The 20334-nt window shown below is 35.3% G+C and overlaps 1 protein-coding gene across 2 annotated transcripts; it reads left to right on the top strand.

Moving 5' to 3' along the window:
* Positions 1–2087: 2087 nt before the first annotated feature.
* On the top strand, positions 2088–20237 carry slc5a6a (solute carrier family 5 member 6a). 2 transcript variants are annotated; one of them, XM_067384156.1, is made up of 16 exons: positions 2088–2167; positions 9979–10433; positions 11263–11328; positions 11655–11706; positions 11825–11892; positions 12398–12552; positions 12747–12887; positions 13087–13216; positions 15419–15507; positions 15613–15725; positions 15926–15993; positions 16133–16219; positions 16358–16530; positions 17064–17167; positions 17875–17996; positions 18106–20237. In XM_067384156.1, the coding sequence occupies exons 2-16, from the start codon at positions 10086–10088 to the stop codon at positions 18265–18267; spliced, it is 1878 nt and encodes a 625-aa protein (XP_067240257.1). In that variant the 5' UTR covers positions 2088–2167; positions 9979–10085; the 3' UTR covers positions 18268–20237. The 2 variants fall into 2 exon arrangements, with proteins under 2 accessions (XP_067240257.1, XP_067240258.1); XM_067384157.1 differs by having other exon boundaries at positions 18092–20237.
* The last annotated feature ends 97 nt before the right edge of the window (positions 20238–20334 follow it).

Raw genomic sequence — 20334 nt, 5'->3', positions numbered from 1 at the left:
AAATGATCTGCCAATTAGGTAAGAAAAATAATCTTTTATAATGTTTATTTTTCTTGCCCCATTGGCAAATAATATTGCTTGTTTTAAGCATAAACACTTCATTTAGTTTTTTTTTTTTTAGAAAATGAAACAATATCTTATGTCATTTTACTTGTCTACTAGTACTTGTTACCTTAATTTAGGAATTGTCAGATATTTGGACTGGAAACAAGACAGAAATACTAAGCAAGAAAAGCATTTCTATTGCAGTGTAAAACTTATCCATATGAATTGATTGGTTTAGTCCAAATTTTATGAAGGGACTCGATCGCTTTATTTGAATTAGGCTTTTATTCACATATAAACATTGATCTATTCACACATCAGTTGTGGTAAACAGAATCTCAAGCATGTTTGCTTGACATGCAAGAACCAATTAAAGGGATAGTTCACCCAAAAATTATCCCATGATTTACTCACCCTCAAGCCATCCTAGGTGTATATGACTGTCTTATTTCAGATGAACACAATCCCAGATATAATTAAAAATATCCTTAGTTCTCCAAGGTTTATAATGGTTGTGAATGCCAAATTCTGAAGACAGAAAAACTGCATCCATCCATAAAAAAATGAATCCATACGACTCAAAATGGTTAATAAAGAACTTTTGAAGCGAAGGGATGTGTTTTTGTAAGAAAAATATCCATATTTAAAACTTCATAAATTAAGTGTCATATTGTTTCCCTTAAAATTAATGTAAAGTAGCAGTTTTGTAGTTTTTGCATGGTTGTTGTGGTTCCTTTTCAAAACATCCTCATATTTTCTTGACCCTGAAATATATTTTGGTAAATGAATGTTGAAATTAAATATTTTCGATTTCAAAAATATATTTTCTTGAGCTTCACAGTTACAACATATATTTAGCATATATTTAAAATATATTTTGGCCAGAAAAAAATAAAATAAAAAATTTACCGTATGGGAACGAACTCGGAAGGACGCGAGGACACAGAACGCTACCAGAGCGCCATCTAGTGGTTGTTACCCAAAAAGTATCAAAGTGTCGCATCTTGGGTGCTATACTCTTTGTTCAAAGATCTAAAATGAATGTGTCAGACAAAGGAGACATGCAAAATCTGCAGTGTTGGTGGGCCTCCAGGAATGTGGTTGGGAACCACTGTTTTAGAGGATTTTGAACATTTTCAAGCATATACACATATCACTTATTATGGATAATCTCATACAGGACGAAAGGAAGAGCGACAGAGAGCAAAAAAAATAAAAAAAAATAATAAAAAATAAAAAATAAAAGTGGACTAATCCTTTTAGATATTTTTGTTGAAATCTGATGGCTCAGTGAAGGCATAGGGAGCAATGACATTTCCTCTCTCAAGATCCATTAATGTACTAAAAACATATTTAAATCAGTTCATGTGAGTACAGTGGTTCAAAATTAATATTATAAAGCGACGAGAATATTTTTGGTGTGCCAAAACCCCCCATAATGACTTCTTCAGTGATGGCCGATTTCAAAACACTGCTTCAGGAAGCTTCGGAGCATGAATCAGCGGTTCGGAGCGCCAAATTCACGTAATTTCTGCAGTTTGGCGTTTGATACGCGATCCGATCCGAATCATGATTCGACACAAAAGAATCATAATGCTCCGAAGCTTCATGAAGCAGTATTTTTACATCGGCCATCACGCCATCACTATGTAAGTCGTTATTTTGTTTTTTTTTGGCGCACCAAAAATATTCTTGTCGCTTTATAATATTATTATTGAACCACTGTACTCACATGAACCGATTTAAATATGTTTTTAGTACCTTAATGGATCTTGAGAGAGGAATTTCTTTGCTAGCTATGCAGGCCTCACGGAGCCATCGGATTTCAACGAAAATATCTTAATTGTTGTTCCTTACAGGTGTGGAACGGCATGAGGGTGAGTAATATGACAGAATTTTATTTTTAATTTTAATTTTTGGGTGAACTAACCCTTTAATTATGGGTTTCATTTTTGGTCGTGAGTGAGGTAGCATGATGACGTTGTCCCAGCGTGACGTCAGGAGCACATGGAGCTGCAACCTTTCTCGTGATGTCAAGGAGAGTAGGGGTGGTCTGAACCGACACTGGTTTAAACCTTCCTCCATTCATTGCTCATTATTCATCGCATGAACTCTGACCGAGGTAAGGTAATACATGATAGCTGAGCAGAATGAATGATAAAGTCGCTGAAAAACGCTGTCTAAAAATACAAGCGCACATTGCGCGCTGCAGCGTAGGCAGCTTCGTTTAATATAATGGGAGAGTTCTATTTACTTGTGTTGCTGTGTACACTTATTACTGTATGTGTTTTACTGGTGTGCGCACATTGCGTTTTCTCGTGACGAAATGGTGTTACCCTTTTACATCAGCATGTCATTTCCTTTAGGCAGCAGCGTGGTATTTTCCGCAGCTATTGATTACATGTAAAGGACAGTCATCGACAGTAAACGCGTAATGGCAATAAGCAATACAGCTTTTCGTAGCTTTACGTTACATCGGGTTAAATCTGTAACTTATCTGACTGTGAAATCTAATGTCTATATCCGCTGTTTCTCAATAGCACACGGGCGATCTATTCCTTCTCGAGCTCGTGGCTCTGTTGTTTGCGTGGGTTGAGAGACATTGACCTGTAATAGTTAAATTTTCATTTAACTAAACGCCATTTTCTCTGATGTTACGTACATCAAATGTCGTTTTTGTTATGTTTTGATTAGATTATAATTTTAAAAAGTGTTGTATCCCGCCATTAAATCTTATAGGGAAATGTCATGGTGTCGCGCGACATGTCAGTGTTGTAGAACTGTTTTCATGTGAATATTTATATAGCTATACTGTATCTGTAAGATAATACATTTCAGACCCATATTATTTAGCTAGAATCCAGATTGTATTTTATTTTGAAATACATTGTGTGAACTTGTGAGAAACAATTATATGCCTTTAATATAATTTTAAAAAGTGGCCAGGACATTAATTTGTCATTATGTATCAAAGCGCCAGTGGCTGCCTGTCATTATGGCGAAGTGCTTGGATTTATTTATCACATGTTATATGATCTGATCTTGATCTTTAAACAGTAAAGTTAATGCAACCAAATCCGCCACATTGTTTTAGAACATCAGGTTGCACAAGCTGTTGTAAAAAAAAAATATACAGCCCCAATTAATGTTTTGTTGGATGGAGAAGTAGGGATAGGTCATCCAAAAATGACAATTCAGTCCTTAGTGAGTCAGAGCAGCATTTTTTGTGGTTTCAGCTCTATACAGCCTGTGCACAGGAATCCAAAACGGTGTTCCTCCAGGACCATGGTGCGCTACATAAGACAAACACAGCATGCAAGACTTAAAAAACGAAACTTTACATAATTAAATTATATTAAATAGGCTAAACAAAAGAGTTAAATAAGAACTAAAAAAAATCAAGCATTATACGGAGACCACAAGAGACTACATAAAGTGCATGTGTGCATACCTGAGCAAACTGCAATATTTACTCACCCTGGTGTTGTTCTAATGCCATGTGACCTTGTTTCTTTTTTAGACCTCAAAATAGTGTCGTCAAAAGTCATATATGTTGAGCGCGTGAACACAATGGCCAATCAGAGGTGTTTACGAATCCGCTCAACAGCGCTGAAAGCATCGGTATTTTTAAAATTTCAGAACCGGCTGGGTGTCAAGTGTCAACACTACCTCAAAATGAGAAACTAAAAAAAAAGTCCTGTTCATGCTCATCGATTATAATGGAAATTAATACACAAAAAAATTCAAAAGTATCACAGAGTGATCCAATAGGACTGTATATTTTCCAAGTATTCTGAGGGCCAGGATTTGGTGAAAAACAAACCAAAATATAATTTATTATTTAGTGAAACAACTGTGAACAACTGTGTTTGTTACATTCTTCTTTACTCATTATTTGTCTTTGCTTGATTTAGAAGTGGTAGAACATGGATTGTAATTAGTGTTCGAGGGGGGCCAGGATTGGATAGCGAAGGGGGGTCCTGGAAAGTGATCCTTGGCATCTGTAAACAAAATATCTTTTCTCAGAACTAACTTTACTTTACTTTTGCAATTTCTTTTAACCAGCTGGCCTTTTTAGTAGACGCATGAAGTCAGTTTCACTTAAGTTACCAGAAATGTAATTCAACACGTTAACTGTGGATATATTCCACAAATATTTGGCAATCAGAAACCAATTATTTTTGTCTGAACACTTTGTCAATAAGTACTTATAGACACAGCATTGGGTTTCAGGGTTAGTTAAAGTCTTATGGGTTTTGAACAACACAAGTGAGAGTAAATGATGACAGAACATTCCCTTTCATCGCCTTGGCATTTTACATGTAGTCCATTTCTCTCAAGTTGCTAATCCTGGTGATGGCGAAACAATGACTTTTCAGGCATTGTTAATCATGTTGGCCCTCTAGCATGCTGTGAGCTTGGTATTTTAAGTAGCGTGACAGCTTTTTACTTACTTGATTTCACCAGTACTATAATTCATGTCAGAACTTGTTCTATTGAATATCATTGTCCTGTTTTATTTCCTGTTTTCTGATTTCAGTTAGAGATTATTATGGTTTTATGTATGACTCTAAAGGTGTTCTATTAATTATATTATTAAGGATTAAGTATTAATTATATTAAATTATATATTTTTTATTAATTTTGCTTTATTATTATTACTGATGTTAACGTTGCTGTGTATTAGTTTTATTTCTATTTATTGTCATTATTATCATAGTTTATTTTTTTGTATTCATATATATAATTGTAGGGCCATGTCTATCAGTGATCTGATTAGCTGATCCTTATTATTTTCAGTTTGAAATATTGATTAGATTTTAGAGATGTACTGCATATATGACTTGTACCTCCAGGTGGCAGTGTGAGAATTAATTTCTGACATGTAATATTAGAACATATTATTATATTATGAAATTAGAAACTGTTATGGAAATCAAAATAAAGTATAATATAAAATATTAGAATAAAAAAAAAATGTTATAATGTAAATAGACCTGACTGACAGCCTCGCCATGTAACTAGAGCTGAAAATTGAAAGTTGTACTTCAGGCTAAATTTACTCTTTTGGTACTAGAAAGTGTTGCATTTAACCCAAATTGCATTTAATGTTGAGTTAATCCAACTAAATGAATGTATTAAATGAACAGCCCTATATAAGATAAAACTGAGTTTTAGAGGCACCCATGCTGAACTAGCACAAATAATGGGACAGTTGGTTTGTTAGTTGATTGGATGGTTGGAACAGCTGATGTTTACTATTTAATCATCAGAATCAGGGCACACTGTGTTGTACAGTGGGTTGATGCTGTTGATGAGTCATAAACGGTGTTTAATAGTTCAAATGCAGGAGCAGGGCTTGATCATAGAGGCTAAGGAAAATCAGACAGACACTTTGCGGCACCTTTATCCCACTGTTTGATCATCAAAAGCCTCGTGACCATAAAAAGGATACAGGATTGTTCCTTTTTTGCCCTGGATACATCAAATTTCATTTCTTATCCATCATAGATTTAGTTTTTTTAAAGCATTGAACTAAAAAAACTATGCTATTTTCCACTGTGATGGGGAAGAAGGGTTGACATCTTGGCCTGTGTGTCCTTGCATTTTCTTCACTGTTAAGCAGATAAGAACTGTTTTTTCCTTTCTTTCCTTTCAAATAAGAAATTAGAAAGATTACATTAGTGTGAATCCCTCCATTCCAGCCCAAACATCGCTTGTGTGGTGTTGTTATCTGAGTTGTTGCAAAGCTTCTAGGTCAGAGTCTTTTACTCATGTTCTTATCATGCCACACATGACTTATCTTTTAGCAAACTAGCCAACACAACAGCTTCGATCACACAAAATGAATCTTGAATTGAGCTCTTGCTTAAGTTTTATGCTTGATATACTGTAAATAACTGACTATAAAACAATAAAGCAATGCTGATCTTTTTTATTGTTACTATTTGCTCATCTTATTCCTAAATGACTGCAATTTGCCTTTCTATTAAACCTTTGAGAAAATCACACCTGAACATTCAAATCTGTGTTCGGGCTGTCGCTGACCCATGGAAAGCAGTTATCATGTATAGATTTGAAACAGCTTTGCAAACAGTCTTTTGAACATTATATGGTTGTGTGTGTTACACTCTAAAAATGCTTGGTTGTTTCAACCCAAATTTGGGTCAAAAATTGACAAACCCAACCGTTGTGTTAAATTTTTAATTACATTTTAAACCAAGAGTTGGGTTTGTCCATATTAGACCCTTTTTTTTTAGAGTGTACAAATATTCAAGTTATCACAGAAGAACTGGGATAAAAGTTAATAGTTCAGATAAACACTGATGTAGTAGTGATCAAAAAAGCAAATTACCATTTGGAAGTAACTTAGTGCTTCAATTAATGATAGCAGTAATTACATTATTACACCACCAGATGACAAGTGGCAAATTTGTCATTGAATCATTCATTCAAGATATTTGCGCAAAACCGCTCATCCAGTAATGAAACAAGTGAAGTATTAAAGGTGCCCTAGATTCAAAAATTGAATTTACCTTGGCATAGTTAAAGAAGAGTTCAGTACATGGAAATGACATACAGTGAGTCTCAAACTCCATTGTTTCCTCCTTCTTATATAAATCTCATTTGTTTAGAAGACCTCTGAAGAATAGGCGAATCTCAACATAACACAGACTGTTACGTAACCGTCGGGGTGTACACCCCCAATATTTGCATAGGCCAGCCCATGTTCAAGGCATTAGACAAGGGCAAAATGTCTGGATGTGCACAGCTGAATCATCAGACTAGGTAAGCAAGCAAGAACAACAGCGAAAAATGGCAGATGGAGCAATAATAACTGACATGATCCATGATATTTTTTGTGATATTTGTAGATTGTCTTTCTAAATGTTTCGTTAGCATGTTGCTAATGTACTGTTAAATGTGGTTAAAGTTACCATCGTTTCTTACTATATTCACGGAGACAAGAGCTGTCACTATTTTCATTTTTTTAAACACTTGCAGTCTGTATAATTCATAAACACAACTTCATTCTTTATAAATCTCTCCAACAGTGTAGCATTAGCCGTTAGCCATGGAGTATAGCCTCAAACTCATTCAGAATCAAATGTAAACATCCAAATAAACACTGTACTTATGCAATTAGACATGCTGCATGACGAACACTTTGTAAAGATCAATTTTGAGGGTTATATTAGCTGTTTGAACTTTTTTTTATGTTGTTTAATGCAAGCGTGAGCTCTTGGGGCGTGGAGCATGAGATTTAAAGGGCCACACACCCTGAATCGGCTCATTTCTAATTATGCCCCAAAATAGGCAGTTAAAAAATGAATTTAAAAAAATCTATGGGGTATTTTGAGCTGAAACTTCACAGACACATTCAGGGGACACCTTAGACTTATATTACATATTTTTAAAAAGAAGTTCTAGGGCACCTTTAATGAGTGAGTCATTGAAACATTCATTCAAATGGACTTTTTTTTAATAGTTTTTTTAAACATTTTTAAATCAGAACCTTTAGTAAATTACATTTTATTTAGTTTAGTTTGTCTGTTTAGAATTGTGGGAGAATCGCGATCTCTATTTGAAAAAAAATAAATAAAAAAAATCACAAATCTCAATTTATCCAGAATAGTGCAGCTCTACCTCAAAATGAAAAAATACCATATTTTCTGTCATCCCCTGCCTGCAGCTTACTAGAACCACATGGTTTCTCATTATAGGACGCATTCTCCCACTGGACAAGAAAGGATTGTGGCTCCATTGTATGCAACTAATTTACAGATTTTGCACTTGTAGTCAGTAAATGAGTTAGCAAACTTACACAGTTGCAAGAAAGTTTAGTATGATGTTTGACCTTTAACCCTTTTATGGGATCCTGTGTAACCTGCCTGCTACTGAATATGTGCAGATGAATTTAAACAGTGGAAACATTCAACAAAGTGAAATAGTTCTCCCTCTGATCACTGTTGAGGTTTACTCTACTTTTCCGGAGATTGGGGTTGATTGGGAGTGTTCACCAAGGGTGCATTTATAAAAATACAGTACAGTAATACTGTGAAATATTATTAAAATTTAAAATAACTTTCTATTTTATTTCTGTGAAAGGAAAGCATCATTACTCCAGTCTTCAGTGTCACATGATTCTTCAGAATTCATTCTAATATTCTGATTTGCTGCTCAATAAAGAGTATTAATATCAATGTTAAAAATAGTTTAAATATTTTTATGAAAACAGTGATGCAGTTTTTATAAGGATTCTTTAATGAAGAAAGTTCAAAAGAACAGGATTTATTTGAATTATTTTGTAATATAAATGTCTTAACTGTCTTTTATGTAATGCATTCTTGCTTAATTTCTGTAAAAAAAAAAAAAAAACTTACTGACCCCAAGTTTATCTGTGTTCATGTAAGATTAATGCTCACATTCTTGGATGAAATAAAACTATGAGATAGTGTGAATAGTGTGGCTTACTATTTCATCAGCATCATCTCAGCATCACCTATTACATTTTTTTTTCATTCCCTGTGAGTCATGTCTGACTCCTGGACTGAAAACACTAAACCACAGTGCTTTTTGCATTCAGCACTTGTTTGTGTGAATAAGCTTGAACCTTAAAGAATGTCAGAATATGTTATACTAATTGTGTGTAATCTGGTTTGAATAGACAAGAAGCCCTATGCACAATATTAAATTAAAAAGAGATTTCTAAATCACATGATGACTCATGATGTGCCTCACAAGACCAGTGGGTTGTGTGATTGATAAACTGGTGTTTTTTTTGTTTATTTTTTAATAAGACATAGAAATGAATAATTTCTTTTGGCTCATTAAGACTCATTATTTTGTTTTGATCAGTGTCTGGAACTTCATGGAACAGTGAGAACGAGACTGCATAGATTTAAATGATTTTAATTATATACTTGCATATGTGGAAGTTTTAAGTGGCAAAAATGTAAAAAAACAAAACAATCAGAATCAGATTAATCTTTAGCATAGATGAAGTGTCTTCTGGGTTTTTTATTCAACCTTTGTTTATGTCGAATAGGACTTCTAAAACCATGCTGTGTCCTAAGGCCACCTACCAGCAGCTCAGAAAACACAATTTAGAGCTTCAATCAAGTGGAGAGTGAGCCAACGGTGCTTTCAGCTTTAACTCTAGTGACATTTCTGTCTTTGCAGCAGCACTTCTAGAAATTCTACTGATATATAAAAGAAACTGGCAACAGTATTTCACATGCTGACTTACACATAAGATAAGTTCACATGCATAATTCTCGCCATTATGTTATTGTAACAATATCAAAAAACATTTTGTCACTAATTTCAGTGACAAGATTATCGTTCCAATCTTGCGTGATTTTCGTTTTTTTCATTTTCAAATTAAGATATCTTGAAGAATTTTTATTGCTTGATGATTTATGAATGTAAAAAAAAACTAAATTCAACCTATTTTAATTTTAATCAAAATATCAGAAGTCGATCTTCCTGTGAAAACGACAGACATATGCTGGACTTCTCCAATCATTTAACCCCATGAAACCCCGCCCCTTCATAATCGACTGCAAGCTTGCATTTATTTTTGAGTGCAACATAATTGTGATTTAAAATATATTGTGTGTATTTTGAGCCATTTTGCATATATTGTGTAAATGTTTCTTTTTGCATGTTATAGTGTAATTATACATTTAGGTACTGAGTAATAATAATTATTAACTACATGTACTTAGGATTAGGGTGTTTTGGTTAGTTGCATGTAATTAAGCACAATTTAAAGTAATTACTATAGTAACTACATGTAACACTTGTAACAAAGACACTGTAAAATAAAGTGTTCATTTTTAAAACGTTTCATCAGTAAATTTAGTCAATCAGTATAACTTGGATATTCTGTTTGCATGTTTGCCTAAACAGTCTTTTAATTTTTTACAGCACGCCACCGGCAGTCCTTCATGATGACCCAATGGGCAACTAACTATCCACAGACCCTTCACTGATCACCCAGGGGCCACATCGCTCTGTGTGCTCCTCACGGCATCATGGGGGACGTTGTTCAAATGCACTTCAGCACAGTGGATTATGTGATTTTTGCCGTGCTGCTGGTGGCCTCCACTGGAATCGGCCTTTACTATGCCTTCTCAGGCGGTCGCCAGAGGACCACACAGGAGTTCCTGCTGGCCGACCGCAGCATGCGCTGCCTTCCGGTGTCCCTTTCGCTGCTGGCCACCTTTCAGTCAGCGGTGGCCATTCTGGGTGCTCCATCTGAGATTTACACACATGGCACACAGTACTGGTTCCTGGGCTGCTCCTACTTCCTGGGCCTGCTCATCCCTGCACACATTTTCATACCGGTTTTCTATCGGCTCCGCCTTAGCAGCGCCTACGAGGTAACACTTTAGAAATTCACTGCATTTGTTTGTTTGAGAGACTGGAGTCTGTGCCACAGTTTGGAAATCAGAATTGGTTCTTTTTTAACACAAATCAGTCAGCATTAGTGATTTAGTCTTTTTTAAAAATCCTTATCTAGTAATCATTAAACAACTGGAAAGTTCATGGAAACACCTTTTGATATTCATTAAAATTGTCTTGCAGTGTTTCATGAAATGGTGCAAAAAGTAAAATGTATGTATAATTGTTTTTAATGTATAATTGTAATGGCCATCAGTCATCATAGCAAAATAAACCCCAACATTATTACAAAAATATTTGACAGCAGAATTCTGACCAATCAAAATCAAGCATTCCAGGATCAAATATACAGTTTTATGACAGTAAATAAGATGTGCACTTCCGTTCCAAAGTCAGGGGTGGGCAAGATTTTTTAATGTTTCTTAAAGAAGTCTCTCACCAAGGCTGCATATATTTGATTAAAAATACAGTAAAAACAGCAATATTGAAATATAATTACAAATGCAAAAGTGAAATATAATTACAATTTAATAATATTTTCTATTTTAATATATTGTATAATGTAATTTGTCCCGGTGATGGCAAAGCTGAATTTTCAGCATTATAACTCCAGTCTTTAGTGTCACATGATCCTTCAGAAATCATTCTAATATGCTGATTTGGTGCTAAAGAAACATTTCTTATCATTATTAATGTTGACTGAATGTAATTTTGTCATTTTTGTAAATTGCAGTCCTCCAACTGAACCTAGAACTGCTCTATGATGTTTCTATTTGTATTAAATTGCATTCTTTTCCCTCTTTATAGTATCTGGAGCTTCGTTTTAGTCAAAGTGTTCGGATATGTGGCACTGTGACCTTCATCTTTCAGATGGTGAGTTATGTGCAGCACCTGGCTGTGCAAAAAGTTATTAAAACATGCAGGAGTATTATCTAATAATCTAAAGTAACATTACTCCAGTTTTGCTAGGCACAAAGACACCCTATTGTCAGTATAAAAACTTGAACTTCCACCTACAAGTCTATTCTGACACCCCCCTTTGAGATGGACAATATTTTACTCAGTGTTGTGGATATAAAGTGTAATGATTCTCAAAACTATCAGTTACTAGATGGGGAAATTCAGAGAAAAAAGTTAGCAATCTAGTGTGTTTGCAGAAAAGCAAGCATAAATCTGTCTATTTATGTATTTTTCTGCAGGTTATCTATATGGGAGTTGTTCTGTATGCTCCCGCACTTGCACTAAATGCAGGTAAATTTGATTTTTTTTTTAATTTATGCACTACAAGAAATGCATGTTACTCTATATCAAATCAGTAGTTTATTTAATGTTTTTTCTTATGTTTCTTTGAATTTGTTTGTGATCGCAGTAACAGGTTTTGATCTTTGGGGGGCAGTACTAGCCATGGGATTGGTGAGCACACTTTATACAGCATTGGTAAGTTAGAGAGGCATTCAATGAATCAAAAGTAATCAGTTTATCAATTTATAATGTTACACAAGATTTCTATTTCAAATAAATATTGTCCTATTCATCAAAGAATCCATTAAAAAAATTATTGCGGTTTTCACAAAAATATGAAGCCACGCAATGTTTTCAACATTGATAATAAGTAATGATTCTTGAACACCAAATCAGCATATGAAAATGATTTCTGAAGGATCATATGACACTGAAGACTGGAGCAATGATGCTGAAAATTCAGCTTTGCCATCACTGGAATAAATGACATTTTAGAATATATTAAAAATGGAAAACAATTATTTTAAATTGTAATAGTTTTTCCACAATACGATTGCTTTTACTGTATTTTTGATCAAATAAATGCAGCCTTGATGAGCATAAAAGACTTAATTCAAAGACATTAAAAAAATCTTACGACCCCAAACCTTTGAACATAATCTACATTATAACTCACCTGTTCCTCTCTTCTCTGTGCCAGGGTGGACTGAAAGCAGTGATCTGGACAGACGTGTTCCAGACAATCGTGATGTTTGCAGGGCAGCTGGCAGTGATCGTAGTAGGTACCCACCAAGCTGGTGGCATCGCCGAAGTATGGAGGAAAGCACAAAACGGCAGCCGTATCTCAGGCCTTGAGTGAGTGAAGCGATTTTATATAATTTTCTTTCAGATATGAGTTGACTTGAAGGAACAGTTTACCCAAAAACTACAGTTTTGTCATTATTTACTCAACCTCGACTGTTCCTTTAAGATTATCTAACAAACACTGATCCACATACCAGAATTGAAACTGAAGCTTACATTCATTGTTTTGTGGTCTCCTGTGGCAGCCTGAACCCTGATCCCTTAGAAAGGCACACGTTTTGGACTCTAGGAGTGGGGGGTATTTTCCTCATGCTGGCCCTGTATGGAGTGAATCAGGCTCAGGTCCAGAGATACCTCAGCTCCCGCACAGAGAAAGAGGCCATCATGTAAGAAAACTCAGCACTCTGGTTAAGTCAATAGAACTTGAAACTGTAAACTTTTGTTATATTAAATTACTGCAACAAAACTCTATGATTTCAGAGCAGTGACATGTTTTATTATTATGTGTGTTTTGGTGGTTAATATTTGATATCATAAAGTGGCCAGTACATTTTGAAGTGTTTTTGGGGGTGTTTTGTTCTCCAGGTCCTGCTATGCTGTGTTTCCATGCCAACAGATCGTGCTCACATTGGGCTGCTTAATGGGTCTTGTTATGTTTGCTCGATATGGGGAGGAGAGCCCCCTGGATAAGGGCTACGTCAAAACAAATGACCAGGTCGGAAATTCTTTTTTTTTTGTTATGCAACACTTATGCAACAATTTTTTGATTTTTTTCTTAAAAGTGTTATACCCAGGTCCTAAAATTAACACTCGCCAAGTGCCAAATGCGAGGAAAAATCTGTGTTGGTGAGTAGCCTATATGAAACGGTCTAATTTGCCAGTTGGTCGGTAACATTTTTATGAATTCTAACTATGCAGTGTTGTGAGAACATGAACGTGAACAAACGTGATTGATGCTCGGGACAGTTGATTGGCCAGTCACGAAAGTTTAAGCCTTGCCAATTTAAATATTCAAGAAGACGCGAAAGGGAACTCAATTCATTACTCGTGCACATTGCGGGAAGTTTTCTGTGCGCAATCCAAAACGTGCATCCAAAAATCTGCACCTCAGACAGTGCGCGAATAATGAATTGAGCATTCTTTCATGTCTTCTTGTGCTTGAACAGAAATATTCATAGAGGCAAGTATCCTCGTAAACATAGTCAGTTATGTCTCAAGTGCACAAGAAATAAAACGAATCTCTAAAGGTATATTGGATCAATTCGTTAGCTCTTAAAGTGACAGCAGCCTAATATTCCAGCTGTTGTCTGTGTTTTTAATGTTAATCAAACAACAAAAGACAAAGAACAATCACTCATTGCTCTTGACTGAATAACTTTTGTAACTTTAATAAGGATTAATCTGTTTCATGGCTGGTAAAAAATAAATAAAATAAAAGTCACCGGCCATTGGCAGGTGTGGCAAAAAGTTTGTTATAGGCCCTGGTTATACCCTTTATCATTCTCTTGTGTGTAAGTTTATAATTTATTGTTATTCAGCACACCATTGTTGAATATACACTACTATACAAAAGTTTGGAGTCAGTAAGATTTTTAAAACAATTTTTGAAAGATGTTTTTATACTCACCAAGGCTGAATTTATTTGATCAAAAATACAGTAAAACAGTAATGCTGTCAATATCTATTTTCTATTTTAAAATGTGTTTTATTAATGTGGTGTTAAAGCTGAATTTTCTGCATAATTACCTATCATTACTCTTTAATGAGTACACAGTTCAAAGGAACAGCAAATAAACAGCAGTTTATTTGAAACAGATATGTTTTGTAACATTATAAATGTCTTTACTGTCACTTTTGATCAATGTAAAGAATGAAAATGAACACTCTGTCATTAAAGGTGCCATCGAATCAAAAAAATTTACCTTGGCATAGTTAAATAACAAGAGTTCAGTACATGGAAATGACATACAGTGAGTCTCAAACTCCATTGTTTCCTCCTCCTTATATAAATATAATTTGTTTAAAAAAAACTCAGAAAAACAGGTGAATTTCAACATAACACCGACTGTGACGTAACAGTCGGGATCATTAATATGTACGCCCCTAATATTTGCATATGCCAGCCCATGTTCAAGCCATTAGACAAGGGCAAAACGTCTGGATGTGCACAGCAGAATCATCAGATTATGTAAGCAAGCAAGAACAATAGCAAAAAATGGCAGATGGAGCAATAATAACTGACATGATCCATGATATCATGATATTTTTAGTGATATTTAGTGATATTCTTTCTAAATGTTTTGTTAGCATGTTGCTAATGTACTGTTCAATGTGGTTAAAGTTACCATCGTTTCTTACTGTATTCATGGAGACAAGAGTGCCATCGCTATTTTCTTTTTTAAACACTTGCAGTCTTTATAATTCATAAACACAACTTCATTCTTTTATAAATCTCTCCAACAGTGTAGCATTAGCCCGTTAGCCACGGAGCACAGCCTTAAACTCATTCAGAATCAAATGCAAACATCCAAATAAATACTATGCTCACAGGAATCGATGTATGCATGATGACCACTTTGTAAAGATCCATTCTGAGGGTTATATTAGCTGTGTGAACTTTGTGTTTGCTGTTTAAGGCAGTTGAGAGCTCGTGGGGGCGGGGGAGCGGGAGGTTTAAAGGAGCCGCACGCTTAATCGGTGCATATGTAATAATGGCTCAAAATAGGCAGTTAAAAAAATTAATTAAAAAAATTATATGGGGTATTTTGAGCTGAAACTTTACAGACACGTTCAGGGGACACCTTAGACTTATATTACATCTTTTGAAAAGAGGTTCCCAAACTTTTAAGTAGTAATGAATGTTGATTTGATTAATGGGATTATGAGAAAGTCACTCTCCTCCTCTCTCTCTCTGTAGATGGTGCTGTACTTTGTAATGGATGTGTTAAGAGATCTTCCTGGTTTACCAGGACTGTTTGTTGCCTGCCTGTTTAGTGGAGCTCTCAGGTATATTTTGTGAAACAATTCGACTGGCATAATCTTAAAACAAATTTCTTTGGAAATTTCATTTTCATTTTCATTCTTTAAACAGTGTTTGCTTTTATCTTATAGCACTATCTCATCTGCTTTCAACTCCCTGGCAACGGTTACCATGGAGGACCTGATTAAACCACATGTCCCTGTCATGACGGAGGCTCGTGCCACCCTGTTATCAAAAATGTTGGGTAAAGGAATTTTTTATCTGATAGGCATAGCTTTTGATTTCATGCATTAATTTTTTTTATATGTGTGGTCCATCTCCTTTCCCTATGTTCCTGGATCTAGTACAGTGATATTAACAAGATATTGTACATTACTAAACTGAAAGCTCATCCTGGGATCATGTGATTTATTTATTTTTTTGTGTGATTATATTCTCCCACAGCTATTGGCTATGGGCTTGTGTGCCTAGCCATGGCGTACCTTGCATCCTTAATGGGCTCTGTGCTGCAGGTGAGCTCCATGATTATCAAACATGGTTATAATAATAGGATAAATACAAGTAAATTTGAGGTGTAATTTAATAAAATGTGATCATATAGTTAATATAATCTTTATGTGATCCCCCCCCCCCCTCTGTTAACACCTTTAGGCGGCACTCAGTATATTTGGGATGGTGGGAGGACCTCTTCTTGGCGTTTTTTGTCTTGGCATGTTTTTCCCTTGGGCCAATTCCACTGTAAGTCAAAAAGCACACAGCTGTTCAAATGTTTGTGGTCTATAAGATTTTTATACTCATCAATGCTGTATTTATTTGATAAAAAATGCAGTAAATGGTATTATTGTGAAATTTTATGAAAGTTTAACTGTGTTCCAGGGTGCTCTGGTTGGACTGGCATCAGGGCTGGTCATGGCTTTCTGGATCGGTATCGGCAGCTTTGTTTCACGAATGGCTACATCTGCACCACCTGTGATAAATGCCACCATCATACCTGATGTAGGAAACATGACAACAGCTGTCATGACGACGCTCATCACAACTAAACCCAGGTGTGTGTTTATAAGAAAGTAATGGTGCTTAAGAATCCATTTCCAGCTTGATTACTTTAGACCAATTAAAAAATTGATTATTTTAGCTTCTGTGGCCAGTTGCATAAACTGTTCATACAGGTTAATCATCTCATAACTTTTTTCAAGTCTGATGACATGTTTACTCACACAAGGGTGGGACAAACTGTCACTCACATGACATCACAGCAATAGCAAACCATAAAGATCTTACCATCCAATCAAATGGATAAAATCAAGTCCTGCCCCACATTTTTTTTCTTCTTTGAGAAGCCATTTATATATTATATATATATATATATATATATATATATATATATATATATATATATATATATATATATATATATCTCACAATAGGTATGAAAAGACTATCGTAACTTCCGTTTCATGCCAACTTTAACATTATGGCATAGTGCAGTTGGCCCCTGATTACAATTCATAAAGCCTTTTCAAAATGAAAGTTATATTGCAGACTAAACCAGCACATTTATTTTGTCTTTTTGTCTTTTCAGGCCTACTGGAGTTCAGGCTCTGTACTCTTTATCATACATGTGGTACAGTGCTCATAATTCTACTACGGTTGTGGTGGTGGGACTACTGGTCAGCTTTCTGACAGGTAAAGTGTTTTTCTAAACACTTCAACTTGAAATTGTTACTCTTTTGTTCTAATATTGGGTAGATACAATGTTAAATGTATACAAAGTAAATATATTCCAGATTTTTCCAAATTATATTCCAGTTTATTTTTGCTTAGTGCAATGATATAAAGCTAATCCATTTATTTTTGGAACCATTACTGTTTTTGCACATAAAATAAAGAAAAATGACCACATAAAAATATATAGATGCCTTATATTTTAGTAAAGGTGTTCCTCACAACTATCATTATATAAGGTGGTAGTGCTAAAAAGTTTGAAAACCTCTGGTCTAGAATGACACTATTAGCAGTAGTATTGTTGTATTATTTATATACTAGTTTAGCATTTATTACAATTTTGAATAATCTTTTATTTTTATATTTTCAGTTTTTATTGTAGCTTAAGTTTCATTAATTTTACTATGTGCTATGCTACATTTTTCTTTTTCTTTCCTTTTTGGTCATTATTATTATTTCATTTTTTTTTTATTTGTTCATTTGCAAGACAACATTTTTAGTTTTTTTAGCATTTAAGTTTTTATCTAATATTTATATTTTATTTTATTTCAGTTACCGAACACATTCTTTAATAGTTTTCGTTTTAGTTTACAACACAAACACTGATTATTATGCTGCAAATAAATAAATAAATAATAATGAATATATTGTGCTTTGTGTCCACTCAGGGCCATGGAAGGAAAAGGACTTAAACCCAGGTACGATTTACCCTGTGCTTGGCAATTTACTATTCTTTCTGCCCCAACGGTACAAGGAGAAACTATGCTGTGTAACCCCACTGGAAGACAAGGTAACTCACTAGTATACTTAGTTGACATCACTTAAACAATATCCAGTTGCATTTACACCATTCCTACTTTCATTATGAATGGTTATTTATGTCAGTTTCTATGCTATAGTCCGAAGTTCTGGACCACCAGCCTTACCAGATGGCCCAGAAAGAGATCAACGGTGTTGCCTGCACTAAAGAGGAAGACAAGATCAGGGAAGAGGAGGGAGTACAGATAACCGCCCAGCCAACTTGTAACCTGGCCCATACGGTACAGGAAACAGCCTTGTGAAATCTCCCACACTATGACAGACCTAAGGGACACTTAGTTTCCCTCAGGCTTAAGGAGGAAAACATCTGTTAAGATGTCAAAATCACAAAATATCACTGTTCCCTCCTGTTACATTGGGTAAGAACCCTAAGTCCATAAGCTGTGGTTTGTGTCATGGGCCCTCTGCAAAACTGATACGCTGTGCCCTGAACTGCCAGCGATGGAGGTGAGGGGTTGTCCTGTTTATATGTGATACTTTATGATGTCAGTGGTCTGTCATAAAAATCGTATTGTGTTTGAGACACTGTTAAACAAATTGAGATGTGCTGAGCTAATGTGACACAGCTAAATCTTTTAGTTTAAATGTCCTAAATTTAATTTTAAGATTACTTATGTAGATTACTTATATTGCCGGGTCATGATATGCGCACACGCACAAATCAAAGAACAAGCTGAACGGCAGGTTTAAGATGGATGGTTGATCATGACAAAGACCGCGGTTTGCACAAATATTTCATTGTTTAATGTCACTGCCATTCAAGTGTCGGGGCTTTTCTCTCCCAAAGATTTAGTTTCGTCCAAAGTTCACTACCATTCGCCTTTCCATTCTGTTTGCCTTTGAAAGCGCTACAGTCGATGTGGTCACTAAACCGAGTAAAACGTTTACAGCGAATGAAGAATGGATAGTATCGAAAAATGTAAATGTAGTGAACTTTCATCGTGTCATCTGCAGTGGAGAAGTGCCATATTGTGATAGATATAATGAATCTAATGCATGTTTAATCTGTAGTTACCTCTTTGAAGCCCATTGTTTGTGACAAGTGCCTCCTCATATGAATGTATGATGTATTTTTGTGACTGGATTGCTTCTTTAGTTTGTCGTTTCATAGTCTAACCCAAATGGAGCATGGCCCACTCTGATAGGATGGTTTTTAAGCATCTGGACTCCCCACTATTGCATTCCCATGATGCTTTGCATTGAGAGAGCCTGGCTAACTATACTTTAACATCTCAAAAAATGCTTATATTTGCATAGATTGCATATTATTTTGGTATAGATGATTATTTAGGAAACGGTCATGTTTAGAAATGTTCTTTAAAAGTTATAATATTCACATATTTGATCTAGATATAGAAGTAAAGATGCTTGTTATAGTATCAAGGGTACTATGAAGACTAACTGCATAGAATTGAAACTACAGTGCTGGTTACTGACCATAATTATCAGTTTTAGCATATGAACTGATATGGTTGCACTCGAGTTCTTTGCAACCAATTTGATTCGTTTTTGATGTTATAGTGGCATTTTCTGTGCTTTGCTGTCTAGTTCAAATTCAAACCTCAGTCTAAGCCATACCATTTGTAGTTGCTGTTAGATTTCCTAGATCCTTGTATTGTGCCTATGACTGGAATGAGAGCTTTCTCTGAACCTGTCACAATCTCACAAACACAAGTAGTCGGTTATATTTTCAGGTTATGCGCTCTGGGTCGACAGTTTGTTAAAGTCTCGCATCCGTTGGAGTTTTGTTTTTGTTTGTTTGTTCATTGTGGGTGTCTCATTTTGGTCTGGTGACAGGTTTCAGTTTTACATTTGTCTCCAAAGAATCATCCTACGTGGAATCATGTTCGTCTTGTGGAATCATAAGTCGGTTCACACAGAATGCGTTTTTGCCCTTCAAGGGTTATTTCACCCAAAAATGAAATTTTTGTTATTGATTACTCATGCCGTTCCACACCCGTTCATCTTCATACACAAATTAAAATATTTTTGACGAAATCCGTGAGCTTCTGACCTCCCTATAGACAGCTATGTCATAGCCAATTTCAAGGCCCAGAAAGGTACTAAAGACATTGTTAAAATAGTCTATGTGACTACAGTGGTTCAAACTTAATGTAACGAAGCAACGAGAATACTTTTTGTGCGCAAAAACTAGGGCTGGGCGATATATCGCATGAGATTGTCACGCGCATTTCGTCAGTAAAGCCGGTTCCCTGATAAACGCTAAATCGCCATCACCTGCTTTCAAATGGAGCGGCATTTAATAGACAGAGCCGTAGATCACTGACAAGCTATGCAATATCGCGTTC

Source organism: Chanodichthys erythropterus, chromosome 4, assembly GCF_024489055.1.
Source record: "Chanodichthys erythropterus isolate Z2021 chromosome 4, ASM2448905v1, whole genome shotgun sequence".
NCBI lineage: Eukaryota > Metazoa > Chordata > Actinopteri > Cypriniformes > Xenocyprididae > Chanodichthys > Chanodichthys erythropterus.
This window is presented reverse-complemented; position numbering and strand designations above follow the sequence as displayed.